The following is a 21,963-nucleotide window of genomic DNA, read 5'->3' as shown; positions in this document are numbered from 1 at the left end:
CACAGGTGGTGCGGACGACCCAGATCACTCTCTTCCTCCAGCGCCGTCTCTCTCTGCACCGCAAGTTTCGGGGTGCTAATTTAACACCGGGTTTTTCTGTGGATCCATATCACTAAGTACTCGTGGTGTTAATTAGCATTTTGAAATGTGTCATGTGTGAACCACTAATATTTATCTCTGTGTGGAGAGTTTAATGCGGGGTCAGAAACACTTAGTAACAACAGTCCATTAAACCACAAAGCCACACATAACTGCATGTTTGTAATTGGTATTTATTTTGTTGCAAGAACAGTCCCATTTGTTTTCAGTTTGAAAGAAATCCACAATGTTTTGGGGTACAGGAACACAAGTCAAAATTCTGTCATGACAGTCATGCTTTGATGACCCTGGCTTGGATGACTCTGGCTTTGATGACCCTGGCTTTGATGATGATAAACAGTTAGAAGAGAGTTTCATTCCAGAACAGGAAAGTACAGGAAAATATCAGTGACTTTGAGTGTACTTGCATTTAAAGTGCAAAATGAGTAAAGCGTTCATTTCTAAGACCCAAGGTCTTCAGATTTCAATGCACCCTCACACACACACTCTTGCACACGTACACACACAAACACAATCGCATAAAGGTCAACTAGGTGGTCTCTGCAGCCCTTCATCAAGCTGCAGTAAACTCTTCTAACTATAGAAAGAACACAGAAATATAACAGAAGAAGATCGCTGTACAGAACCCTTACTGTGAAGCCTCATATGAAGTGATGTCTGCCCACTAAAGGTCACAGGTTTCATGCCCACACTGTAACAGCACAGAGGCCCTGAACGACACCTTTAAGAATCCTTTGACCAACTGAATTTCTCTGTGTTCTTCTATCTAGCATGGGATGCCCTTCAGTTCGTTGTGTCCAGGCTCACAAATAGAGATGATTGGCCCGTGGTTGGAGTTGCAATCTGGAGGTAACGCTGTTACCTAGGAGACGATGGCTCCTCCCCTCACCATCTGGGACTGGTCACCTCTAACATGACCTGACGCAGGCAGCCATCAGCAGAATCACCCCCACACACACACACACACACACACACACACACACACACACATACTGACTGGCTGAATGACACCCACACACATTTACACACACACACTACCCGGCTGATACCCACACACACTGACACAAACACAAACACACTCTTGCTGGAGCCGCCGTGATTACAGAAAAAAAATTACTGAATCAAATTGGATATGTCATTAAAAGCGTGTGTGTGTGTGAGGTAGACCAGCAGCATGTGTGTTCTGAGGCCCTCACTGCTGGGATCCTCAAACCCTGACAGCCCAGTGAGACCTCCCCCCACACCGGAACACAGCTGGAACCATTCTGTCTCTATCGCTCATCTTTGAGCTCAACACTCATTTACAACTCTTTTTACCAGCATCAACGACACCAGTCATGCTGCATCATTGCTGCCTGTAGCAATGAGACTCTACAGCTGCTAGACTGGTGGGATCTCTCTCTCTCTCTCTCTCTCTCTCTCTCTCTCTCTCTCTCTCTCTCTCTCTCTCTCTCTCTCTCTCTCTCTCTCTCTCTCTCTCTCTCTCTGTCTCTCTCTCTCTCTCTGTCTCTCTCTCTCTCTGACAGCCCGGTTCTTCATCCTGCTGGATGGGATGAGTTGGGATGACTTTCGGAGGGTAGTGTGTTCGGTGTTTATGCCATGATGACGCATGCTGACTGGGGGCGTGGCTACGGAGGCGAACTGAAGGGGGGGGCGGGGCCAGACGGCTGTCACGTCTCATCCCTCGGGAGTGTCCAGGCGACCCTGGAGGCGTGGCCTCTGAGCCGTCACCTCTCACAGTAATGCACGGCCACGTTCTTGCTGAACCTCGGCTCTCCCACGGCCCACGATGCCAGCTCCAGCTTATCCTCCTCCTCCTCCTCCTCCTCCTCCTCCTCCTCCCCTGCGCCCCCCTCCCCGTCCCCATACAGGCTGGGCTCCTCCAGGGAGCTCTCCAGAGCGTAGCGCCCGTAGGCCTGCCCCTCGCTGTACTCGTAGATTGTGGGCAGGCTGCTCCTCAGGCCGAACCGGCGTCTCAGCGCCACCAGGAGGGGCTGTGGGACGGTGTAGATGTCCACGTTGTTGCCCAGGTCCACCCAGCCCAGGCTGGGGAACTGGCGCGGGTCCTTCACCACCTCCGTCAGGTCCTTCAGGACGGACACCGTCAGCCGGTTGCCGTTGACGGCCAGCGTGGTGAGCTTGGGCAGGGAGCCCAGGCAGGGCAGCAGCTGGCGCAGGCTGTCGTCCTTCAGCTGGGTGAAGCTCAGGTCCACGGCCGACACCCGCCTCGCCGTTGCTCTGCAGGTAGACGGCCACGCGGTGGACGTCCCCCGAGGAGAGAGGGATCCCGGAGAGGTTGACCACGTCGCCCGACAGCCTCTTCTTCAGGGTGGTCTTGAGACTGTTGGCGAGGGGCAAGGAGACAGTGTTAGAGTTTAGATAGTCCTGACGGTGACTATTTAGTGCTGATAATGACCACAGAAAATGACTAATTAGTCCCGATGAGGACTGTTTAGATCAAATGACTATTTGGGTCTGTTGAATAGCAGTCCTGATGACTAGTTAATCCTGCTGAGGACTGACCAGCTGCAATGACAGGCAGGTAAGATCTAATGATCCTAATGTAAAAAGCCGGTGTTTATTGATATGTTCCGGGGGATGTTTGCGCTGCACGGTGTGGAAGCAGGTTTCCTGATGTAGCAACCGCACAAACACAAGTGGACACGGCAAACTGGTGAGATATTTCGGGGGCATATTCATGTATTCATCTCTCTCTCTCTCTCTCTCTCTCTCTCTCTCTCTCTCTCTCTCTCTCTCTCTCTCTCTCTTCTCCTCAGAGAAGCAAATACTTCCCACAAGGCCAAGTGTGGTTCTCCACGGGGCACCAGCGAGGAGTCACTCCTCATCCAGAAGTCTGTCAGCACAAACAGACGGCAGACATGGAGTCACCAGGGCGACGACCAGCTAGGGAGGCGCCGTGTCTGACTCGCTGACTGGAGTGGCAGTACTACTGCTGCAGACATGCTGCTGCAGACAGAAATCCCAGCCAGTGTGTGTTGACTCCACCCAGGAGGGAGGACTGTCACCGTGTATCCTCACCCCCCTCACTGGGGGGGCTCAGACACGAGACTACCTAAAACAAGCCCCCCCCTTTCTCTGCCGGAGGGGGGGGGGTTACGTTTTGAGAGAGTTGACAGGTAGTCAAGGTGGATCAACAGTGAGAGTCCGGCAGGGGTGGGGGGTGGAGGTGGGGGGGGGGGTTGGGAGGCGGGGTGCAGGGTGCAGGTCTCTCTCCTGAGGGAGATGACTGAGGTGGTGGGGGGGGGGGAGACAGCTGTCGGTTCTCTGGTTGGTGGGGTGGGGGGGGGGAGGCCACACACTCACAGGCAGCAGGGGCTTTTCTAACAGCACAGTACAGCAACATGGCTGTGCAGAGGAGGACACAGAGATTAAACTGAGAGGCAGAATGCAAATGTCTGGGAGGGAGAACTGATATACCACAGGGGCTGGATGTTTGTTCCTGACTCCCCCTCACCCCCCCTCCCTCCCTAAGCTCTCACCCCCCCCCCCCCCCCTCTCTCTCTCTCTCTCTCTCTCTCTCTCTCTCTCCCCCCCCCCCCTTCTCTCTCTGTCTCTTGTCCTCCCTTCCCCATTGTCCCTCTACCTCACCCCCTCCTTCTCCCCTAGGTTGTGTGGGAGTATCATGAATCCTCAGCCTGTGGTCCTGCGATCAGTCACCCTCCGTGCTGGGGAGCAGACGTGGGAAGACCTGCAGCTAACTGGAGCTCAGATTTGTGTGGTTATTGATTCCTCGAGTGGGCTGTAATTCAACCCTCCCTCCCCCCCCAGCCCGCCTTTTACTCTCCCTCCTTCCTTCCATCCCCCCTCTCCCTCCTTCCCTCCCCTTCTCTCCCCTTCTCTCCCTCCTTCCCTCCCCTTCTCTCCCTCCTTCCCTCCCCTTCTCTCCCTCCTTCCCTCCCCTTCTCTCCCTCCTTCCCTCCCCTTCCCTCCCCCACTTCACCATCCTCCATTTCCAGGCTCTCTTTCTCTCCTCTCTCTCTTGTGCTCTAGATATTGTGGGGCCTCTATTTGTACATCCAGAGCCTGCCAGCCAACTGTTTTATAATCCTTTGGGAGAGAAATGTCAAGATGATTTTTCATATCGAAGAAAAGGTTGTAATACCCACCCAAACAGACTGGAACAAACCTCACTGGCATGAAGTATCTATCCACCTAACCCTCCTCTCTGCATGGGATGCCCACCTGCACTCCCTCCCTCTCTCTCCATGTCCATATCTCTTTCCCTTTGCCTCGTCTGTCTCTATTTATCTTCCTCTCCCTCCTGCTCCCTCCCCTCCCCTTCCCTATCTCTCTCTCTCTCCGGCAGATGGGCTTACTCTCTTTCTTTCCCTTTGCTTCCTTACATCTCTATCTTGCTCTCCTTCTTTCTACCTCCCCTCTACCCTCTCTCCATCCCTCCCTCTACCCTCTCTCCATCCCTCCCTGCCCTCCCCTCTCCCTTCCTCCCCTCTCTTCCTCCCCCCCTTTCCCTCTTCCGTCTCTCTCTTTCTCTAACAGATGGGCTGTCGGGCTTTACTGTTGCGCACAACCTGCTGAATTCACAACTGAGAATGTAGCAACTTTTGTTTTCCGTCTCTGTGTTTTTGGCACGGCTAGGTATTTCCCGGCTCCTGTTGGAGCCGTCTGCCTCTCACCTCGGTGTGTGTGTGTGTGAGTGTGTGTGTGTATGAGAGTGTCCGTGTGAGTGTGTGTGTGTATGAGAGTGTGAGTGTGTGTGTGCGTGAGTGTGTGTGGGAGGAGGGTGCAGAGAGAGGCTTCTCCTGTTAAGAGAGGCAGTGCTGGGAGGGACCAGAGAGAGATGGAGAGAGGCTCTAATATGATTTTAATGAGACTGAGCAAAGACGCTCTCCAACTGCCATCCTGATCCCAAAGCAGCCACCCACGGGGGGTGTGGGGTGGGTGGGGGGGGGGGGGGAGGGGGGGGGGGGGGGGAGGGGGGAGGGGGGGAGGGGCACACACCCACAGGCGGCACTGGCCTTTTTAACACCACAGTCTCGCCACTGTCTGTTACCATCAAACTGAAAAGCATTTAAAAAAAGACTTTAGGAGACTTTTAATCTCTTTTTTCCCGGCGTGGTCGTCTTGTCACCAGACAGGAGACCTACCCGGATCCTCAGTTCACCCCCAAACAGAACCATCACATGGAGCCCTGCCTGCTTCAGACTGCTTCTGACTGCTTCTGACTGCTTCTGACTGCTTCAGACTGCTTCAGACTGCTTCTGACTGCTTCTGACTGCTTCTGACTGCTTCAGACTGCTTCTGACTGCTTCAGACTGCTTCAGACTGCTTCAGACTGCTTCAGACTGCTTCAGACTGCTTCTGAATGCGTTATGAAAACACAGAGCCACTCACAGTGTCAGGTGTCCCGTGCGCAGCAAATGACCCAACAGTAATCTATCTGTCGACTTCATCAGGGGAAAACAGATATGGCGACACAGACAGTAAAGGGGAATATACTCCCCTGAGTCAGACCAGCAGCTGCTTGATTGAGGGATTTGCTACCTACTTCGCTGACAAGGCTGGTCACTTTGTTTTCTGAGGGAGCACATTATTATTCAGGATTTCCCTACTGGGGGAAACATCTTTCTTTTCTGCGTCTCTGTAGACTCATAAAATACACAGGTGTGGTACAGACAACACAGGTCAAAGGTCGAGAGCTCAGTTAATAAAAAAGAGCTTTGTCACTCCCTAAAGCCTTTACGTAGGAACAGTCTGTTCAGAGAGAGAAAGAGAGACAGATAGAGAGACAGAGAGAGGCAGAGAGAGGTAGAGAGAGAGAGAGAGGAGAGAGAGAGGGGGGGAGACACCTGGGGTTTGGGATTTGGAGACAGCTTAGTTTTCACAGGGTTCAGATTGTAAAGACAAGCTTAAGGTAACAGCCATCCGTAGTCCACATACTTCCCTAGGAAGCACACAGCCTGCCTGCCTGTCACACATGCTTCCAAACAGAGACTGCTTACGTCTCTAACATCCAACCTCTGCTCCTGGAGCTGGAGAGGGGAACAGTATGTATACACCTTCAGGTTAACTGTCTAATACAGATAACAGAGTTATCGGCAAACAAATGCTTGATGTTTGCCAGCGGTGCAAACATGAGAGCTATAACCACTTTGTAAAGGAATGGGAAGTGATTCCTTTTATGGCCATTTTAACAATGCACAGTATTTATCTGGCATCAAACACTCGTTTACCCGTGGCTGTTGAATCTGTGTGTGTGACTGTTCTGCTATCAAACTCATACCAAGAAACCTCTGCAGGTGCTAAGATAACAGCTGGAAAGGGGAGGGGGGTGGTTGACGAAAGGAGAGCAGAAGAGATAAAAGGAGGCGATGGGAGAGAGAGAGAAGACAGATGGGAGACTAAGAAAGAGAGACGGAAGGGATGGAGGGGGAGAGACTCTGAGCTAATAGAGATCTTCCTGGTATGTCTTCCTCTTTCTTTCGCTCACTCCATCTCGTTCTCTTTACCTCCCTCTTTCCACTCCTCTCCTCTATTTTCCACCCCACTCCTCTCGTCCAGGACAACCACGCACGACATCACTTCCTATAGGTGCAGAGTCTCTAAACAGGGTGTAGCAGGCAGATACTGCTGCCACCACAAACACATATTTCTTGGAAAGTAACGCTGCTCGGTTTTACAAGAGAGTTCACACTGTGCCTAAACATTCCGGAGGTGGGTGAGCGCTGCTGAAAGCGAGTGGCGGCTGAAAGCGAGTGGCGGCTGAAACTTGTAATCTGTCCGCCCACACAGAACACACGTTCCCCTTCATTTCCCCTCATAAATCAGTAACGCCCTGGGAGGCTGGGAGGCTGATGAAGGTTGATGGAGGCTGTGAGGCTGTGGGAGGCTGATGGAGGCTGGGAGGCTGATGGAGGCTGGATGGCTGATGGAGGCTGGGAGGCTATGGGAGGCTGATGGAGGCTGTGGGAGGCTGGGAGGCTGATGGAGGCTGGGTGGCTGATGGAGGCTGTGGGAAGTTATAAACAACTGGGAGGCTGGATGGCTGGGAGGCTGGATGGCTGGGAGGCTGATGATGGCTGGGAGGCTGATGGAGGCTGGGAGGCTGATGGAGGCTGGGAGGCTGATGGAGGCTGGGAGTCTTACTTGATGGGCCTCCTGTCTGATTTGGAGGGCACAGTACACATCAGACAGCTCTCCATATGGTGTGGCAACACAGAGAGAGCCTGTGAGAGAGCTGGGTGTGCAGGACGTTCTCCAGACCAGCCTGGCCTAGGGGGAACCAGGCCTGATCCCAGTCTGCTTCATCAACACTTGGGTCCTGGCTTGTTTATTCACTACATCGATCGTCCTGCTCTGCCTCTGGCGGTCTGTATTACACATTCAGCAGCGTCTGTGCGTAGCCAGCCGAGAGCCTGAGGGTGGAGGTGGGGGTGGAGGTGGGGGGTGCTAATACTGTAGCGGAATTCTCCCATTGCGGTGTCTGTCTCTCCTTTTCCTGCTCTCTCCTCCCTTTCTAATTCTCTCTCTCTCCTTTTTCCTCTCTCTCTCTCTCTCTCTCTCTCTCTCTCTCTCTCTCTCTCTCTCTCTCTCTCTCTCTCTCTCTCTCTCTCTCTCTCTCTCTCATCTCCTTCTCTCTCTCCTTTCTCCTCTTTCACTCTCTACTCACTGTCTCTCCTCTCTTCCTCCTCTCTCCTGCTTACGTCTCCAGGCCCTGAGCCCAGCGAAGACAAGAGAGCAGTTGTGGGGGATTAGGCAGGAAGACCCTGCTGAAGCTCTCCTGGGTGTTTGATTGTACTGGGGTATTACTGGAGGCAGTTACACCTCGTACACTCGTTTAGGATGGTAGTCAAATGTCAGACTACGTGAGGGTCTCTTCCGTCAGAGTAAGACACACACGCGCGCGTGCACACGCACACACACAGACACACACGCACGCACACACACACACACACACACACACACAGACACACACACACACACACACAGACACACACACACACACACACTGTGATCAGTGCTCCCCAGGTTTCTGCTGTCAAGGTGCTTTAATTAGCCAGGAGAAGGGCAGCCAGAGCTCTGGGGGCTAGGGGGAGGGTGGAGGGGATGGGGTGGAGGGGAGGAAGGAAGGCAACAGACTCTCATCGCATCCCTTCAGTAACTCCAGGTCTCAAGGGCACTCCTGACATCACCCTGAGGCTAAGGGCGGGGCTGAGGCTGGGGCTGAGGCTGGGGCTGAGGCTGGGGCTGAGGCTGGGGCTGAGGCTGGGGCTGGGAATGAGGAACAAGCTTCAAAACTAGCAACACAACGAAAGTCAAAGAAATAAATAGGTAACAAAGCAGCAATTAAATCCACACAGCCAACCAGATAGATTTCCCTGTGCAGTTTTCTCTCAAAGCTATCAATCTAAAGCTATCAGCTAAAGCTCATCAATGGATCAATGCACCCTCAGCCCAAGCCAAGGAACTCCTCACTGCACACACACAAACGCATGTACGCATGTACGCATGCACGCATGTACGCATGCACGCATGCACGCATCATAACAGCCCCAAAGACTTGACTTGATCAGACAAACTGGATTCTTCTAAGAAAAGAGACGGGAGAAGCATAATGCATAGAAAACACTCCAGGTTACGTAACCGTGGACGACGGTGCAGTTATGAAACTGGCATTAAAATGCAGGAGCAGAGAGACTGGAGGAGACTCTAGAGAGGAGGCACGCAAACAAAAAACCTCCCAAAGCATTTAAAAATAATAATTTTACACCTAAAGAATACTTACAAAGTAAACTTGACTTTGTATGTGTTTATTATACTGTATATGTTGTCAATAAGAATGTGAATATAACAAAAATATTTCAAGTTCACTTCCGATTGTGTAGATAAATATAAATATAATGAAAATGGATTAAAGTCTCATTTAGTCATTCATATTCGATTTAAGTATATTCTTTTCCCCGCTTGGGTCTTCCTGGTGCGTGTTGTATTTTTCCTTCCTTCTTCCCTCCACTCCTCTCCAACCGTCCTCCCTAAAACCTACAGCTCGACAGCGTTCAGATCAGTAAAGCTTTTGGAGGTCCAGTCAGCAGTAGACGGGAGAGGCACGCTAGCCTCACCCACGACACCAGGACAACCAGGGACCACGGAGGACCCCAGAGCTCGTCCTCATGAAAGAGTTCCTCCAACCAAGACAGTCTGTTTTACTGTTGGTCATTAATTTGATAAATACTTTATGAATTATTATTGTGAACTTTGATGTGTGGTGATTCAGAGTCTGGACCCCCGCCCCCCCCTCCCCCATCCTCCTCCGTCATCTCTCCACCTCCCTCCTCATCCTCTATCCCTCCCATCTCTCCCATCCCTCCATCCCCCCTCCTCCCTCCATCCCACCTCCTCCCCCATCCCACCTCCTCCCCCATCCCACCTCCTCCCCCGTCCCCCCTCCTCTCCATCTCTGGTCCTCCTGGACAGTCTGGTTGTAGGGAAGTGTGTCATTAATAATGGATGAAGACCAGGGCTGGGTCCTTAAGTCTTTCCACGAGGTGGAGCTCAGACAGAAAATAATTGACTGGATTAACTAATGAACACATCCAGTCCCATCACTTAATCTACAAGTGGAGACAATTATCCTCAATCAGAGAGTATAAGAAAGGGAGAAAAAAAATCTGTCACCAGGCTTTTGAAACACGACCTTAATAAAGTGTGCAGGTGGCTCGTACTTCTTGTTTCGTATTCCCGTTAGTATTCCGTGAAAGGATAAGGATTAGTCAGTGTCGTCTGTTTTGAACAGTTGAGTTTGATCCCTGCCTCCATCAGCCCCTCTCAGGTCTCTCTCACCTTGAGGCAGCGAGTCAGCTCAGGACTCGCCGAGTGGGTCAGTGGAGCCGAGTCAGAGCTCGTGTGACCTTTCTCTTACCACACCTCCGGGGGCAGCTTCCTTCTCTAGAAATAGGCCACAGCACATGTAAACACACGAGCCTCTGCCCGCCGTCAACAAAGAGAGGGAGGCGGGGGTTTGTTTTGAGATTTTACGAGACACTTTATCCTACATGTGGTCTGGATGAGGTCTGGGTGTTCCCTAGGTTCGTCTGCACCAGTGCTTGGGAGGTCAGACACGCGCTGCAGGCAGATGGTTGAGACCAAGTTGTGAATATAATAGAGTTATATTCACAGCCCACACCCACGCCTGATAAGACCTGCTAGAATCACAGCCCACAGTCTTCTAACACGCCCACACTGTACCTCTTTCTGTCTCCCGTTCACCTCCAGCTAAGAGAAGTCTACATTACACGTCACACAACATTTATCTTTACTAATTCTTCAAGTCCTTGACTGGCAGCTGCTGATGTTTTAGAAGTAAGAGTTTAGCAATCAACAACTTTACATATTGGTCCACAGCTTCACAATAAAGTTGAATATGATTCTTTGAAACAGCAGGGCTAAGACCTCAGGCACAGCAGGTTGTGAAGAGCAGGGCTAAGACCTCAGGCACAGCAGGTTGTGAAGAGCAGGGCTAAGACCTCAGGCACAGCAGGTTGTGAAGAGCAGGGCTAAGACCTCAGGCACAGCAGGTTGTGAAGAGCAGGGCATCGAACGAATACTGCGAGAACAGCAGCCGTGTGAGAACGATCTCCTTCTTATGTGCTGGTGGATCAATATCGGGGTAATAAAAGCACACAGGGTTGATGAATTCTAAATCCAATACTGATTTGGAAACAAACAAAAACACAACCATATCAAATCTCTCTGAGGAACTTTAAAATACACCTCAGGCAGCAAGAACATGGTATCCCTCAGGCCTGAAGCCTCTCTGATACAATCTAAACAATAAAGCGCTAGCTGGAGCAGAACTGCACTCTACGCTAGAACGGAACAGAGTGATGTAATAAAGGCCTGGTTATGATTTATGCATGAGCTCATGCAGCAATGGTGTTATGGGATTGCAAATCCTCAATGCCAATAATTCTCTTTTTAATCCTAGATTGCAAAGCGGGCTGTGCAAGTGACACACAGGGTTATTGTGAAAATACTAATGCTTAAAACATCCATATTAATTTTTGTTCCTGCACATAGCGCAGATCCCATTTCCAGCTTGAATGCATTCAGGGCAGCAAAGACTGAGAAACAGATGCACTCTGTTGTAATATGCAGCCCTACAGTGCCCTCGCTCCTTCCCTCCTCCCTCTCTTCTTCTCTATCCTTCTCTTTCTCACGCTCTCTCTTTCTTTTCCTGTCTCTCTCTCTCTCTCTCTCTCTCTCTCTCTCTCTCTCTCTCTCTCTCTCTCTCTCTCTCTCTCTCTCTCTCCCACTCCATTTCCTTCTCCCTTCCTCTAGCTTTCTTCCTCTCTCCTCCCCCCTCTTTCCCTCGCTCCCCCGCTCTCTCTGACAGAAGGGCTTCCCCAGAGACAAGCAGCCCAGACCACAGAAGAGCTCGATGCTCTCTGTGAGGAAACTGTTGAACAAAATGGACTCTTAGAAGACAGCAGCAAAAATCCCATAAGAGAGGCAAGAGAAAAACAAGAATCGATGTCAGAGAAAAAGGTTCTTACAGTTTTTCTCGATTGCTAACACACAAAAATGGTGTGTGTAAGCTATCCCCACAAAAGCATTTAGCCAATTCCCAGCAGAAAAACCATGCACCCCAGTCTTTAAACACAATTTACCCTCTTTGACACATTACTCAGCTTCATTCACACTTCTTTGCAAAAGTCTAAACACACCTCTCACTTTAAGAAACAATTGTCACCATTATGTAATTTAGAAAACACTGCCATTTGATAAGTAAACTCAAACCAGCACAATTCAAACACCCTTAACCAATTATCCATGTGTAAGCACTAACAAGCAAAAATACTCAACAAGTAATCGGGTTTGGAATGAATACAAAGGTAAGCTCACTTGTACTTTGAAATACAGAAACCTTTCCGATACTGAGGGAGTATTGTGTAACTCTGAGATGAGAAACACGTAGGAAGAAAATCTCTTTATCTGTATCAAGTACCCACATCATTAGTGACCTCTGTCATGTAGCCCAAACCAACTGGGTCTTCATTAGAGCTGTCAGGGTAGTTAGTCTGGACGGTGGGGGGCAGTAGGATAGATAATGAGGAGGCTGGGGGTAGTAGGGTAGATCGTCTCAAGGCTGGGGGCAGTAGGGTAGATCCTCTGGAGGCTGGGGGCAGTAGGGTAGTTAGTGTGGAGGCTGGGGGTAGTAGGGTAGATCCTCTGGAGGCTGGGGGCAGTAGGGTAGTTAGTGTGGAGGCTGGGGGTAGTAGGGTAGTTAGTGTGGAGGCTGGGGGTAGTAGGGTAGATCGTCTGAAGGCTGAGGGTGAAGATTGACGTTCTGTATCCAGCAGTCTGTCTCAGCAAAGCCACTAATTAACACAGGGGGAGAACCCTGCCTCATTATTGCCGAGTCTTAGTTTTGAAATATGGCAGCGAGGAGTCTGGGAAGGGAAGTTCCCAGTCTGCTGTCACAAACCCACCCAAACTAGGTTAATTGCTCAGGGAGAGGGGACCCCATGAAGATCATGACAGTGCTTCTCCTCCTAAAGTGACCTTCCTCCATCATGCACCTGCTCTGCAATCACACCAAGGGAGTCTTTCAGTAGAGTCTATTAGACTGTGTTATCATATTTCAATTTCGACCAACTCTCTCTATTCTGTCTATCCTGACGGCAACCTTAACCTCTCCCCAAGGCTGCATTATGTACACAAACCATGATGCCTGCTGTTTGTGGCCTCTGTGTCAGACCCCCAAGATGACTTGCGTCTAGGCAAGACAACAACATGGACAGTATAACTGGTAGCATCTGGTCTGCTCTCACGTAAGGAGCCAACACGTCCTAAAGTTTAGTGCTGTTAAGCGTCTTAAACTACTAATCTCTATCACACACGCAGGCAATACAATCCTGTCTGTGACGTGAGTGTGTGTGTGCCTGTATGAGTGTGTGTGTGTGTGTGTCTGCCTGTGTGTGTGTGTGTGGGTGTGTCTGCCTGTGTGAGTGGGTGTGTGTGGGTGTGTGTGTGTGTGTGTGTGTGGGTGTGTGTGTGTGTGTGTGTCTGCCTGTGTGAGTGGGTGTGTCTGCCTGTGTGTGTGTGTGTGTGTGTGTCTGCCTGTGTGAGTGTGTGGGTGTGTGGGTGTGTGTGTGTGTGGGTGTGTCTGCCTGTGTGAGTGGGTGTGTGTGGGTGTGTGTGTGTGGGTGTGTCTGCCTGTGTGGGTGTGTGTGTGTGTGTCTGCCTGTGTGTGTGTGTGTCTGCCTGTGTGTGTGTGTGTGGGTGTGTCTGCCTGTGTGTGTGTGTGTGTCTGCCTGTGTGTGGGTGTGTCTGCCTGTGTGTGTGTGTGTGTCTGCCTGTGTGTGGGTGTGTCTGCCTGTGTGTGTGTGTGTGGGTGTGTGTGTGTGTGTGTGGGTGTGTCTGCCTGTGTGAGTGTGTGTGTGTGTGGGTGTGTCTGCCTGTGTGTGTGTGTGTGTCTGCCTGTGTGAGTGTTGCACGGCAGGGCATGTCCCCTGCCAGAGTGGGTGTCAGGGACAGAGGGAGGGTGTCAGGGACAGAGGGAGGGTGTCAGGGACAGAGGGAGGGTGTCAGGGACAGAGGGAGGGTGTCAGGGACAGAGGGAGGGTGTCAGGGACAGAGGGAGGGTGTCAGGGACAGAGGGAGGGTGTCAGGGACAGAGGGAGGGTGTCAGGGACAGAGGGAGGGTGTCAGGGACAGAGGGAGGGCCAGACTCACCAGGCCTGAGTCTTCCTTCTGGGCACGCTCTGTCTCGTCCACTTGGAGTGAGGGGTCAGGTGATAGGTGAGCTGTCTGCAGATCTTCTCTGACGACTTCAGGGCATCGGTTTCCTGTAAACACACACAAGCACACAATTACTGTCTTTCTAGTGGCTTGTGTCTGCTTCTGCTCATTTCACTAATTGCTCCATGGAGACTAATAAAGCTTTAAACTCGAAAAATAAAGATTAAAATAGCCACCATTCTACCAGATGAATACAGGTATGTGGCATAGAATATACACATTTCTTCAAGTTCTTGGGAACAAAATGCAAGAAGCATTTTATTTTACTCATTCATCACAACAAGTTAAACTATACCAAAGTCAAATACATTCCGAGAACGAATTAGAGACACATAATCTTCAATTGAACATGTTTCAACTTAAGAATGCTCGTGCTATTTTCACCCAAGAGTGGTGCTTTCAGTGGGGTTGTAGCCCAGTCTATGTGCTTGTGCTGTTGCAAAGGTGAAGGTTATTTATAATAGTCTGACCTACAGCAGAACAACAGGCTTCACATCATCTCAAAGCTCCTCCATCTCGTCCCGTGAATGATGTTTGCCCGGAGCATTCTCTGCATCAAGCATCTCGCATGTCAATTTCCCTCATGCCTCCTCCTTCTCGCTCCATCTCTTGCTCACTTTCTCCTCCTCCTCTTCCTCCTCCTCCTCCCCTTTTCCTCTCTCTCTCTCTCTCTCTCTCTCTCCCTTCCTCTGTCAAAGACTTTAAACGGATTGGGTTGAGCAGAGCTGGGCAAATCTAATTAATGGTACAACACAACAACAAGATAGAGGCAATGCAGAGAAACAGGGCTGGCCTCAGGGCTCCCTTCCCACTCCCACTCTGTGTGACACACACACACGCACACACACACGCACACACAAACACACACGCACGCACACACACACACACACACACACACACACACGCACACACACACACGCACACACACGTCTCATACTTCAAACCGTCTGCTGTTCTCCTTTCAGACAGTGGCTTGGCAGGCTCGACCACACTGCTGCCCACCATACTATAAAGCCCTAATGATAACGGCTTTACATTATACAAGCTGGCACAGACAAAGGGTTCCTCTGTAGCCTCAGAGAAACATATTCTGTTTGATGTTCATTTGCTCAACGCTTTCCCAAATCCACGCTTCCACTCTTGTTTTCAGAATGCTGCAAGTATCTCGCGGTCACAATGCAATGCTCAAATGATTTACAGCAACAGACAGAAACATCCATGTTCCAAACATGGATTTCGTACATTTACTAATGTATTTAATGTTTTACAGTACACTGTATTTGGAAACCCTTTAGGAGTGAAAAACTGTTTGATTGAAGGAAACACTGAATCTGATGTAGTAATCTTTGGTGTAGGACAGGCCTGTTTCCTCCATACAGCAGGGTCGGAGTGTAAACTTACAGGAGGGTAGATCTCCAGGTGCAGGGTCGGAGTGTAAACCTACAGGAGGGTAGATCTCTAGGAGCAGGGTTAGAGTGTAAAACCTATAGGAGGGTAGAGTAGATCTCTAGGAGCAGGATTGGACAGCGTTTGTGTAGGACAAGAGAGCAGCTGAAAGCCCTCAGGCAAGGCACAGCGACTCTCTAAACCCCTGTCACATTTGACACAAAACTCTGCCAGGAGTGTCCAGCCAGCCAGTTAACAACCTTGCCAACTCCTTGCTGCCCCTCCCCCCCACCACCCTCAACACACAACCCAACCACGTTAGCCTTGTTTTTCTCGCTAACGACGGGGTCTGTGACGCTCTCTGAAACCCGTGGGTGGATAGTGTGTGCATGTTCTCCCTCTGATCTCAGACACACCGCTCTCTGGCCGAGCGAGGGAGCTTTTCTCCTGTCCGAGGGAATCGTCTGCCTTCCTGAAAACCATGCCACGCTCATTCAAACCCGGCGGTAAATACACCATTCAAAATTGGTCGTCCACCAAAAACAGTCTTTGCCGTCCTTTAGAATATAAGGGGTGACAAGATTAATATCGATGGAAACCAGACGATGAATGGATGCATGAATGGATACGTGGGTGAGTGGGTTTGATTGATGGATGTTGGCAGGGTTGGCAGGAACCCAACCAAACGGCCTGGTCAGATATTCAAAAGACTCTGTGTCCTCTGTCTGATCCCTACTAGCCAGCGCAGCTGTGATTACATGACCTCAGACTGACAGATGGGACTCACCCTCTTAGGACACTGCATGTCCTTGGCTAAGTTGAGCAGCAGCTCATGGGATATGGGGTCCACCAGGTTGAGAAAGGCTGCGTTCTTATACAGGATATCGTTCAGGGACGTTCCTTGAAGACCCAAGTCCTGTGAGAAGGGAGTTAGAGAGGGACGGAAAGAGAGAGAAATAAAGAAAGAGAGAATGAAAGAGTACTTGGTCACATCGTTGAGGAAGAAAGGATAACACTTCAAAACTAAGGGAAGGAAATTCCTTCTTTAGGTTGCATTACATGGCCTGCCTAATTCATATATATGGTCAGTGCTTATATAATACTTCATAATATTCCACTTCCTTCATTTTCACGTCTAGCAGATGGTGTTGGGTTGGGTAGTGTTGAGTGGTGTTTGATGGTGTTGCCATTGTTCAACTGCAGAGGCAGGAAAATGTTGAGCGAAGACTGCTTTCATAAATCGAGAACTGAGAAACCTTCCCTGGAGGTTGTTGTTTTCGTGTCGCCGGCTGGTCGGAGCTATCTGGAGTGACAGAGCAAAACACCAGGCTAGAACAATCTTCAGGTAGCACTCTGAGCGTTGCCAGGGGGAGGGGCCTGTCACCGGTGCCCTCAAGTTTGAGATGGAACGCTCTGAGACACATCAAAAGCACTCGGATGCGGCCTGCACTCGCCGCCGTGATCATCAAGATGACAACTACCGACACACACACACACACACACACTGTGCTGGAACAGACCGTGGGCAAGGTGAAGAGTACACGGCATTAAGAACCCCCAGGATTCACACAGGATGAAAGACTGATGTTGGAAAGAGGTGAAAGTAAAAATGAGTTAGAACCCTCCTTATTAACTCAGTGTTGCGCATTCAGTATGTCTACTTAGTAAACTAAAACCTAATCTGGATCATTCTGACATTGGCCATAATCAATGAGCAAACATGCCTCATTTCTGATTAAGCCAATTTATCGCATTGTTTGCCCTTTGATTTCACGGACTAACAGCCTCCCTTATTGCCCCCAAGGTGTTTTTTCCCCAACAAGATGCTTGTGTGGGTAGAGACAGCCCTTCTATGTGCTGAGTGAAGAGAAACAGAAAAACAGAAAATGGTATTGTGTGCGTTTATGCAAAGCAAACAGCCCAGCTTGACAGGCTGATAGGTACAGTAAAGGCTGGGAGGAAATACTCCCATCAGCACTTTCTCTCCTCCTCCGGCTTTCGAGCTGATTGATGACTCTGGAGTGTTCTCTGGGGTTCCCCGGCTCCCTGTCTAGCATCCATTTTACTCCACATGATGAGGAAACAAACCCCCCCTCTCCACGGCCACAGCATAGGATTATGGGAGGTGGACATATCGGCTCGTTGTTTTAGGGGGATTTGGTGTGAACGTGGTGAATCTACGACATCAAACAGACGTCCAATCATCACTTTTTCTTTGAGATTCAGATAACCACATACTGTACAAACCCCACACACACACCCCTACACTTGAATAGTGCCCCCGTTCTAAACTCACTGGTAAGTGGGATTTTGATTTTGATGTCAGCCTGCTTTGGTTTCATGCAGGTACAGCATGGATTTATCAAAGGGACAAACACATTCCGGAATGCTCCGTATGGTGCTCCAATTGTTCTTACTGACAGTTGGTGTTTGAAACAATTCAGTAGTCTTCAGACCGCAGCCACAAAGCCAACTATTTTCCTTCGCCTTTAAAGCCACGTGTCTCATCTGATGCCCGTCTTGTCAACAAAGTCAGGGGTGAATAGTGACAAGTCTTCATTTGAACACGTGAGCCCACTCTTCCACTTATTATTAAGAAATCTGTTCATTCAATCACAGCACATCTAGCTATCAGGGTCTGTGTTCACAAGACGAAATGCACAAACAGAGCTGTTGATAAGTAGGACAAGACAGAGCGCAGCTTCGTCCGGGTGGTGCTCTATATTATCTAAAGAACAACATAGTTCCACACTGGTATCTCACTCACAGGGACACGATGATCTAAACACTAACACACTATGTTAAAACAGCACAATGTAGCCCACTGTGATGGCAACCACTCAGCTGTATTTCTGGGGAGGTTTGGGGAAAGTTTGTCCACTGTATTGCACTGACTGTAGCCTACTTTCTTATATTATGACAACTGTGTCTTACTACAATTGAGATGGAAACCTGAAATCATAGAAAGCGCTTTTATTCCTTTTTCAGACCACACTTCCTTGGGCGCTGGGAAAGACACCTGCTGAATCACAACTAGATGCAATTCCCGTTTCCTTTGGTAATCAAGCCACAGACAAACACACACAAACTCAGAGACACACACACACAAACTCAGAGACACACACATTTACATTTAGTCATTTAGCAGACGCTCTTATCCAGAGCGACTTACAGTAAGTACAGGGACATTCCCCCCGAGGCAAGTAGGGTGAAGTGCCTTGCCCAAAGACGCAACGTCATTCGGCACGGCGTGTATGCTTCCTCCATTGTGCCTCCCCTGTGTGCTGACTTCCTGTGCGCTGACTTCCTGTATGCTGACTTCCTGTATGCTGGAGAAGGCAGGCTCGTCCATGCCCCATCCCAAAGTGACACATTCAAAATGCTACAAAAGGACTACAATTCTAAATCCAAATGACTACATAAATAAATGCAATGACTGTGTTAACTAACATCCTTAAAATAATAAAGATAATTACCCATCTAACCTAATACTGCCACAGCATCAAAAAAGCTGCTTTACACCCCAAGCACAAACAGAATCAGAACAGAACCAGAATCATCTGGCCCAGGAGGTTGTGGATGAAGCAAACCAAAAGATTTGCAGTTTTCTTTTATCTGTTGTGTGGTGATCTCTGATATGTACTCATAGTGTCTGGAACTGAATGTTTCAGTCATCTCTCAGCTAGTGCTCCGCTCGACCTAAAACCTTGACGTGTGCAACAAAAATATCATATTTTTCATGAGATAGGCTACTGTAATTTGGCTCGAAGCCTGGAACCTGAACACTGACAAACCTTGGTTTTTGTAGGAGCAATCTGACCACACAACTATTCAATTCTTCTTGTGATGTCCTATATATAAGACATAGCATTCTCAGGGCATGGTCTCTTGCTTGGCTTGACTGCTTCAGAGGGTCGTTGTAGTTAGTATTCTCTCTCTCCGTGTTGCAATATTGAATTACTTAATTTAACACATACTGGAAACTGAGTAAAGCCTGAATTTTTATTGCACTAATTCGTGGTGTTGATGACGCAGGGATCGATTATAACAAAGGCTCCTGAGGAAAGCACTGGAGGTAAGAAATCCCTTTGAGAAATTATTATTTTCCCGTATCCAAATTATCTCAGATGCCTGGCCTGACAACATGATTCTTTACAATACTGATTTGCATGGCCAGATAAGCTCTGGATTGTGTGTGGGCAAGGGTCCACCGGTTTAGAGTTTCGACTAATTAGCTGGCATATCACATGATTTGTGATTTGATCAAGGCTGAATCTAAAATCACACCCAGGGGGAGAGTGGGATTCTAAATTGTACCTTCTTGATCTGCAGTCAAATGCTCTACCACTGAGCTACCACCCAAACCATTAAGGTCAAAGGTCAGAGGTCTCACATCTCCTCCCTAACGTCTTCAGGGTATTCTGACCCTCCTCATTCCAGCACAGGTTTCCTGAGGCTTCTCTTGGACTGTCATGTCTGAAGTGTCCAACACAATCTCAGCTGGCAGAATGTCAGACACGACTGTCGTACCTGTCCAAGCTGTCACACTGTTGCCTCAGACTGCATGGAGTTACACCCTCCAGAGACCCAGCAACTCATTTGGGTCCACTACTGGATATCGATTTTAGGGCTTGTAACTTTGCAACTATTCTGTGGCCCCTGTTGTATTTGTTTATTTTTCTCAAATTCAGAGGACATCCTGGGGTTTCTGGTGATGCCACAGATGTTGAATATCTAAGGAATAGTCATCTCATTGTGGTTAGATAATGAAGTTATAGGTGCATAACTAGCCAAATACTCAAATAAGCAAATAAGAAACGTTGTGGCATTTTTTCTTTCCTTGATATGTTTCACCCAAACACATTTGAAATGTTATGTAAGATGTGAATATTTTATAAAGAGGATTTCCCTTCCAAGTCTCAGAAATACGTCTTCCTTTGACATGGATCATCTATGGTCACGCACTGCCTCTGACGGGAAGCAACAGTGCACCTCTGGCTAATCCCCTCTGGGCTATGGTAATGAGGGAGGGAGCCGTACCAACGGGGAGTCCTCTTGATCAGACACGATTTCCCCTGAACTTCAAGAGGCTTTCCTGTTAGATCAATACGCGTAGTTACAAGGGCACCGTGAACACAGGGCAAAACTCCCAATCGCTCATTACTGCACAGAATCATCACTTACGCAGTAGTTTCATTAAAATCTGGGAAAAGTGACCTTTGGATTTAAACCGAACCGGGAGGATGCTGCAGGTGCACCTAAATGTAGGCTACAGTGTGTCTTCTTCACATGTTGAAGGAAACAAGACCTTGTTTATTTTGCTGCTGCGGATGTTTTATCTTGAGACAGAGCAGCATGCGCCAAAGAAAGCACATAGAAAATTAGAAATGTAAATAGGCTGTCTATGTGACACTTGGCTAAATTATGAGATCTGCAAAAGTGAAGGCATTGCATTTGACCTATGTCGTAAAACCAGGAAAAATAGTAATATTGACTTAAGGCATGCAACCCCCAAAAAATGACACCTGTGGGTGGCTTATGAAGTATCACGTTCTGATGTGTCAAAGTTTAAGGAAACAAGTTCTTGATTCCACAACTTACCTTTCTCAATAATTGGAGCACTTCCGTTGCTTCTTCTACTTTCTGTTCACGGAAAAGCCTCTGTATTTCCCTGACCCACGCCACTCGTCTCACATAAGGGCTGTGGTTCGTTTTCCGCAGCATCCCCGGGAGCTTGTCCGATTTCAGCATAAGGGACGTAAATAAGAAGTCTCTGCCGCCTCTGACTGAACTCCTCTCGGCTTCTCCGGAGCTGTCATGTCGCTGGCGTCTCCTTTTAGACATTTTTGTTTCTATGTCACTACTCTGCCTGGTGAACTTGGAACCCATTACTTCAATGTCGATGTGTATGTGGACTCGACGAAAATGTTTCAGTCACGTTTTATAGAACGTAACCATGATAGTTACACTATAAACTTGGATATGGAGTTAACGCTGTATTCATATTTCAAAGACATATAAGCTGTTTCGCGAAAACACGCGGGAAGAAGAGTCTCCTAATTTTATTCATTTATTTCCAAAAGAAAAGACGATAAAACCTATTTCGTGCGCAGAACAGCATTTTGCTCCTCGAGACTCCAGCAGCCACCTCCATACGCTCTCAGAGCTCGTGCTGCTGTCTCTGCTGTAGCTTACAGTACTACTATACTGTCTCACACTAGGCGCGTGCTCTCTGCGTCCAATCAGATCAGGCACTGACCCAATTACATCAGAGTCATATTACAACTGTTCCCAGACCGGTTTTGTCTTTCGCATAGAGATGGAGTTAAAATCCGACTTGGTTTGGGTTAACAGATCCCAATCGGAACTCTTAATGAATAAACGCTGTAAGCTCATTTATAACTTGATAATTAATCATGTTTTAAATGTCCATTACAATTCAATCGGAACCAGTTGATGACAATAAATAAAAACGATAATTTTGGTTTATTCTCATTCTAATCTCTATCTAGCTATATATCTCTCTCCATATCTTCCATCATTATTAGGGGATTTCCAGCCATGCAGTTTGATTTAAAAGCCATCTACAAAAAAAGATATGCCTAGAAGAATTAGAGTTTAACTTTGTTGCTTTTTTGTAAACAAAACATCTTTCTAACATCTGTATATTAACCTGAAGTGGATGTTGCAACAATGTAG

The 21,963-nt window shown here is 48.7% G+C and overlaps 1 protein-coding gene across 1 annotated transcript; it reads right to left on the bottom strand.

Annotated features, from left to right (window-relative positions):
• Positions 1–1,555: 1,555 nt before the first annotated feature.
• Positions 1,556–21,438, bottom strand: lrrc75bb (leucine rich repeat containing 75Bb). The gene is given in 5 exon segments (XM_047045932.1): positions 1,556–2,321; positions 2,323–2,440; positions 13,813–13,925; positions 16,052–16,180; positions 20,866–21,438. Coding segments are annotated over 5 exon segments (1,143 nt in total). The 5' UTR covers positions 21,154–21,438; the 3' UTR covers positions 1,556–1,826.
• Positions 21,439–21,963: the final 525 nt, after the last annotated feature.

The sequence above is a fragment of the Hypomesus transpacificus genome, chromosome 22 (genome assembly GCF_021917145.1).
Source record: "Hypomesus transpacificus isolate Combined female chromosome 22, fHypTra1, whole genome shotgun sequence".
Classification (NCBI taxonomy): domain Eukaryota; kingdom Metazoa; phylum Chordata; class Actinopteri; order Osmeriformes; family Osmeridae; genus Hypomesus; species Hypomesus transpacificus.
This window is presented reverse-complemented; position numbering and strand designations above follow the sequence as displayed.